Genomic DNA, 7790 nt, shown 5'->3' on the forward strand with positions numbered 1-7790 from the left:
TATTAAAAAAAATTAAATTAGTCAAAACTGGTAAAAAAATTTCGTGTGTATTTTATTTTGACTTTGAGTGTATATGAAGCCAGCAGTCGGAATGTGTCAAAAATTCAATTTTTTCTTTTCAGTTTTCATTTCTTTCTTTCAATTTTAATACGAAATTGCTATAAAGACAGTCGTAATTTTAGTAGCGGAATGGCTTGTAAATGGTGAAATGGTGGCAATATTCGTTTCACCAGTTAAGGTTTTCCCTACAAGGTTATATACCTATATATTCATACACATGCGAGTAATTAAGCAAGAAGGGCGAAAAAGGTAAAATGTATTTATATGACGGTTGAAAGCAACTAAAAAGAAGTCAAAATATTTCTAGTAAAACTAAATTGATTTTTAATTGTTTTTTAAGTGACCGACTTCTAATGTTATTGCACTTTTGTTTGTAATTTTGCCTTATTGACTGAATTACCCAGGACAATATTATAAGTTTTGAGATCTTTAAAAAATTGTTTGCAAATAGGCGCCAAAATATTATTTCTCACTTTTTATTTATTTTAATATTTTCTCACTCACTTCCCATTCTCCAATGGCGCACGTTTATAGCCCCGGGTGATATTCAGTGTGCTTCAAGTTTTCTTGACCGCAATTCCAGTTTATTTTCGTTGACGAGTGTTGATGTTTCTTACTTTACCTTTGCTTTATTTTTATAAGCGATTTTGCAAATACTAGAATGGTTAGATAAATACGGTATTATGCTAAGCTGATAGATAGGGATGCCTTTTTAAAAGTAAATAATACAAGGTGACCCAAAATTAAATTTAAAAAAATTTTAAATTATGATGAAAATTTCATTTAGACAGAATCCGAAATATTCGAAAAAGTGACTAGAAATACATACATATATATGCATGTTTAATAGGGTGCATGACTCTCTATATAAAAACAAAAATCGGTATTGTTTTTCCATCGGAATTTAAAATTTATTATAATTTAAGACTTCCCAGAAAACATTTCGGTAAACTGGTAAGATTTACGTGAGATCGACCGATTTAAAAGTGCATGAGATATGTATTATCTTATTTTTATAAATAAAATAAATAAATAAAATAAAATTTTTATAAATAAAATTAGATTTAAAAAATATAAAAAAAATGATTCGCCTCTGACTTCCGAGAAAATATTTCGCAAAACTATTAAAATTTACGTGAGATCAACTGATTTTAAATCTCCTCCAAAAATGTAATTTTTAAAATAAAATTTAAAAAAATTATTTAGAAATGTATTTTAAGTTTTTATAAATAAATTAAGAAATAATAGACGAGTTTCTGCATAATGCAATGTGTTTAGGGAAGCTATTTTTGACTTTTTTTGGAACATTGGTTCAAGTAAAACTAGAATAACTCAGCGAAATCTTGACCGATTTGACTTCTAAGATATCATTAGAAACGTATTTTCTCACTCTTTTCATTTCTAGTCTTAAATATCAAATATCAACGCATTCCCGTGCTGTTTGTTAGATACCCTTGAATTTGTTGTTGTATTTAAATCCATAGAAATGGCTTCAAAACGGAGTTGACTCAATTTCACCATTTTCCGTGCCGTTGTAAGTAATTTTGATAAGACACTTTTAGGCGCAGGCTATGCAAGCACGAGCGTGACCATTAACTAAGTACACTGTACACACACTCTCTCTTAAGGGGACACCTAAGAGACTGAAACATTTATCCGCTTAGAGGAGGTGTCCGTTAGGAGAGAGTACACTGCATCTGGTACAATTTTCGTGCAGAAAATTAACTTAAACTTTTTTTGGCATAAAAAAAATAAATATTTTCTGTAATAAACGAAATAAAAAATTCTTGCCCGTGAGCCTCGCTCACAAGCTTCAAATATAAAAAAATTAGCTGTTTGGAGAAATGTTATGCATAACCTAATTTATCCTCTCTAACTACACTTACAAATGTTTTGGTTTTTGTTAATGTATTTCTATTTAAACCGTCAAGAAATGCATTTTTTATTTACAATCATTTACTTTTCTTTTCTAGTTAATCAACACGTAAGAATTCATAAATCCACGCAGCAACAATCAGCCGGCCATAGAGGACTTTTAAACTGGTTTTAAGAGGACATTTACACAGTTTTAAAGTATCACAACTGCATTTAAGCATCGCAACAGGAGAGCAGGGCAGATGAGAATAATTGAAGCAGAAGAATTATGCATATAAAAGCCAAGCCGTATATTGATATTGATTGGGTTTCAGCATATCCCAAGTAGTTGAAATTCAACATAAAAGACAACGACATTCCGGTTCGCTAATTTAAAACTCAACACCAAAACTCAGGATCACAAAATAAAAATATAACAAAAAACAACTATTTTATAAACAGTTAATTTCTCAAGGACTTGGCAAACTTTTAAAAAGTAAACGAATCAAAAAACATCAATACTTGGCAATGTATTCAAAATAGCAGCCACAATTTGCTAATATAAAAATATTTTACAAATTAGTTCAAGCAAATTGAAAGAAATTGAGAAAGAACTTTTCCAGTCAAATTGAGAAAGAACTTTTCCAGTCAAAAAGTAAATTTATTAATGAGATTCAACTATAGGCAAGCTACTACAACAAAACCAATAGCAGCTATGGGCAGCATACATAATATAAGAGTAGTTCGTTTCCTGCTCGTGGTGAGCATAGTCGTCCTAACCATTTTCATTTACGCCTCATATTCATCAAATGCAACACTAACACCACCGTCACCACACGCTTTGCATGCTGCCTCCATTACTGAACATGCCGGCGGCGCAAATGTGCATTTACAACAACTAGCGGCAGCTAACCTGAGTAAATTTAACGATGCTGCACTCTCATTTGGCAATGGCATTGATAACAGTGGTTTTGCAGCAGCGAGTAACCATTTAGAAACGCCACAAGGTGGCTCAACACTTCTGAAAATGAATAAAAAGGCAGCTGTTATGACTGGAACAGCTATAGGCACTGGCGCAGCCAAAGCGCCTGCGGCAAACACAGCAAAGAAGCAGCATCAGCATCGAGAACCAACAATCGATGTGGACGCTGTAAATGATGAGGCGCCGGATGATGATGAAATGGAGCGTTTCGGCAACGAATTGCTTGAAGATGCAGAAGTGCAAAATATTGACAATGCTTTGGGTGAGTTGGAAGAAAAAAATGTAGTTTATAAAACTACTAAAGAGTGATCGGGCTAAGGGGATCATTAGCTGAGAGAAATCAAATTTTGCGTTTTTTTTTTTTGAAGGTATTGAAATGTTTAAAAATTATTAATCCAAAACTATGACAGCGCCAGCGATAAAAATTAAGAGTTTTTGATATGCCATCGATGAACTATCGATAGTTGCTTTTAGTAAAGAGGTAACCTAATATACCCAAATTCCCATGATACACTAGACAGGGCTAGTTTACTGGGGCGGCAGCCCTTGGTCGGGAAAACCCCGAGTCATTTCGGTGGCGTAGAACCGGCTGTCATGGGAATGAACTATATCTTACTGTTGCTACAACAACAACAACCCAAATTCCCATACTAAACAGGAGTCTAAGGTCAGGAGCATTTCTTTACATTATGATTTCGAAATGAAAGGGGTTGATGCATTTTAAAAATTATAGGTTCAAAACTATCGCATCAGTGATAATGAAAATAGTATTTGATAAACTATCGATAGGTGTTCATAGTGAAGAGGTAGCATAATTCTCATACTGAACAGGGGAGTGGATTAGTGGCCTGGAGCACTTAACAACCTTGTAGGAGCATCGGTTTGAGTTCTTAACTTATTTTAATTAAATAAAATCAGCTTTGCATTTCTAGTGCTAATGAAAAGGGTCAGGGTTCAATTGGCTAATATGGCTTACACTAAAGCAATGGACACAAGAAAAAGCCTATTAGAAGCATGGTGAAAATATTCTTAGAGGTGTACTGCCTAGCAAACCGTTATTCGGCTCTGAGCGAACTTGACAGATATGCCGACGTCTATCGTTTTGTGTTTCACTAAGCCAAAGCTGTTTTTCACCATACGTAACAAGCAAATCTGGTATTTATCATCCTTGTAGCGGTTTTGTTGTAGGGGCAGATCTTTTCGGTTGTTGAATCCCGTTATTGCTCACTCAGCGCGGAGTGCTATTCATTCCTCTCCTTCATGAGGAATAGGGGAAAAATGGAGTAATGGGGAATTTCGCCTGGATAAGAGTGAACACAAATACTTTAAGGCGTGCTTTTTATAGTAAGAAAAACAGATTGATAAAGGATATTAATTGTTGATATACATTTTTTTTTTATTTTTTCCACCGATTGTCCACTTTTTGGTTGAGAAATAGTAGATCCTCTCTGGAAATCTAATTTTTATATTTAAATTTACCTCCAGTTCTCTTTAATTTAGTTATTAAAAAAAGTTGACTTTAAAGTAAATACCTTTTTGAATATTTTAGCACGTTTTTTTAATTTTAATTTTTTTTCATCAATTTAGTCGCCGGCAGTATAAACTACCCGAACGTTACTGGCACCAATAACGTTGGTGCTGCGCAAGAACAATCAAAGGCCCAGCCGCAAGCTCAGCTAGACAAACAAAAAGAAACTAACGAAAAGCCCAGTGACACAGGTAGCAATCTAAACAAAATACTGGATTCGGATGTCATGATACCAACGTCGAATTTGCAAAAGTTTATCGAAAATGCAGACAAGATATTGAAGAACATCACAGCAGCACCAACGGCGAATGAGAAATGTAAGTGAATTGAGGTTAGAAAAATATATTTTTCAAATAATATTTTTGTTTTTTGCTTACATTGCAGTGTCCACTAAAGATTCAAAGGGCAGCGAGAAGCTACCTGAAAAAAGTGCGAATATTAAGACACCCAAAGGAGAAGACAAAGATGACGATAACGATGAAGCGGCCGATGACGGTGCATTGCCTCCATCCGTAGTGATGACAATTAAGCGACCTGGTAGTGGCAGCGCTGTTCAGCAAAACACTGTTGAAAATCAAGCTTCATCCAAAGTAGAGACTAAACAAACCATAAGTAAAGTGAAAGCGTTACCAAAAGTGAGTTCTAACAAAAACCATCCGGTGCCACGCAACAATTCCGACCATACAAAAGGTATACCAACGAGCGAAATCTACGAGCCGGGCCACTTAAATGAGGAAATTAATTTCGCAAAGATTTGTCCAAATCAAGGTGAAGATATAAAGTTACTGATACTTATTTCGTCAGCGCTAAACCACGCCGAGGCACGTCTTGCCATACGACAAACTTGGGCGCACTATGGCACACGTCGTGATGTATCAATAGCATTCGTCTTGGGACGCACCACAAATGAGACTGTAAGCAAGGAACTGAGTATAGAGAATTTCATTTATGGTGATATGATACGTGGCAATTTCATCGATTCGTATACCAATTTGACGCTGAAAACTATTTCCACATTAGAGTGGGTCGATCTACATTGTCAGCAGGCGAAATTCATATTGAAAACGGACGATGATATGTTTATCAATGTGCCAAAGCTGCTGCAATTCATAGATAACCATGCCAAAGAGAAGCGTGTCATATACGGGCGCTTGGCAAAACAATGGAAACCCATACGCAATAAAAAATCGAAATACTACGTATCGACTGATCAGTTCAGTCAGCCACTGTTTCCACCATTCACCACCGGTCCAGCGTATCTCATAACAAGCGATGTCATACATTCACTATATAACCGCTGTCTCCAACAGGTGGGTGGGCGATTTTTCACTTTTTACCCATAGATTTTGAATGTGTATAGCAGTAGCAGCGTATTAGATTTGATTATGACATTAATGGTAATTTATTTGCGCAGGTATATCTGAAGCTGGAGGACGTGTTCACAACGGGAATCGTTGCGCAACAGCTTGGTATCAAGCGCGTACACGCCAATGAGTTCCTCAATCGACGTATTGCATTCAATCCGTGCAATATACGCAAATTAATCAGTGTACATATGGTCAAGTCAAATGAACAGTTTGATCTTTGGAAGAAACTGCTGGATAAGAGTACCAAGTGTAAATAGTATTTTAGGTTTATACATTAGAATCGTAAAACATTGAATTGTAGTTGTAATAGTATTAAATTAAGTATACAAATATGAGAAGGCCCAAGAATATTTTTATTTAAAAATTGGATATTTTTATGGAAACAATATTTTAGTTTGTATATGGAAGTATACAATATACCTATATAATATAGTAATTGTGTAACATGAGAAACATACTTTAGTGTTTACCACTGCAAACATGATACTTATATTTAAATACTTACAAATAAATATATACATGTATTTATTTTGTAGACTAAACATACCTACACGTAAATGCATTATAAATGCCATTACAATATTTATAAACACTAGTATATGTACGTATGTATTCAATGTGGTAATCACCCTGCAGGGAGAACCTGAACTAGTGAATGAAATTTCTGGTTCAAAACCAGTAGGATTTCGCCATTTCGCTACTCGTGTTGCGAGTAGCCACCTCTGCTCGCAGAGTTTAACGGTGTCAAAGCAAAAAAAAAAAACAATCACCCGTCTCACACCTGACTGCCGCAGTTAATCAACTACGGTTTCTGATGCAGACGATTGTTAGTTAACGTCGGGCTGGAAGATAAGGTGGTGTTTTCGAATACAAAGGAAGTAAGTTATTGTGTTACATTGGACTTTTTAATAAAATGTAAATTATTAAATTAATAAATAATAAACGAAGCACAATAACTAAAAAAAATAGACTGCAGTTTTTCTGATCTCTCACAAATATCGAACCGGAGACGCTAATGCTGCAACCTATCGAGTACAGTCGGTTCTACGTAACCGGGGAACGGCCAGGACTTATATTCGGCCAAGGACTGTCACTCCAGCAACATTCCCGGTACATGTATGGGAAATGCTTATGCTGCTACAACAAGAACAACCACAGACAGAGTATGAGTTAGAACGTAGTTTTATTATACAAGGTGCAGTCCAAAATAAACAACACTGGCATCATAAAATGGTTTTGATGACGCCAACTTTTTAATGAGTTAGTGCGTTAGAAGTTATATTACATCCCTAGCTGACTTCCAGTAAAAGCTTGGTGACATTCGGTTCAGTGGAAGCGAAGTTATTGCGTCTAAAGTGTCAGTATGTCTATGTCATCGGTACAAAGAGTTAATATCAAATTTTGTTTTAAAATCGGCAAAACGTTTACCGAAACATTTCAATTGATGAAAAAAGAGGTTGTCTGTAAAGTCGGTTTACTGACGATAGTTTAACGTGATAACGTCATAAGAAAATACTGATTGAATGGTTGCATTTTTCAAAAGAAAATTTTAATTTTATTTGTTTGATAGATATTTTGTATGGATATAGAGAATGAGTCAACATTAACATAACATAATATACTTTAACATAACATAACATAACATAACATAACATAACATAACATAACATAGCATAACATAACATAGCACAACATAACATAACATAACACAACATAACATAACATAACAGAACATAACATAACACAATATAACATAACATAACATAACATGCTGTTCAAGCAAGGTAACGACGCATGAGCAAGATAACGACGCATTTTTTGGTGCGTGCAGCCGGCTACATAGAATTATAAGACGTTATCACGTCAAAAAATAATAATAACATTAAAAGAACAGGTATTATTAACAAACTTGGTTTTATTTTAAATTCTTCAAGTAAATCAAATTAATAATAATCAATAAGAAGGCATATGCAAATACAAATACGTGAATTTATATATG

General features: G+C 34.6%; 1 protein-coding gene across 1 annotated transcript; it reads left to right on the top strand.

The window, feature by feature from the left end:
- The first annotated feature begins 2545 nt into the window (after positions 1-2545).
- On the top strand, positions 2546-6787 carry LOC129247517 (uncharacterized). Its single transcript, XM_054886670.1, has 4 exons — positions 2546-3158; positions 4484-4741; positions 4809-5734; positions 5839-6787. Exons 1-4 carry the CDS (start codon positions 2582-2584, stop codon positions 6046-6048), a joined length of 1971 nt encoding a protein of 656 aa, XP_054742645.1. The 5' UTR covers positions 2546-2581; the 3' UTR covers positions 6049-6787.
- The last annotated feature ends 1003 nt before the right edge of the window (positions 6788-7790 follow it).

The sequence above is a fragment of the Anastrepha obliqua genome, chromosome 5 (assembly GCF_027943255.1).
Source record: "Anastrepha obliqua isolate idAnaObli1 chromosome 5, idAnaObli1_1.0, whole genome shotgun sequence".
Taxonomy (NCBI): Eukaryota; Metazoa; Arthropoda; class Insecta; order Diptera; family Tephritidae; genus Anastrepha; species Anastrepha obliqua.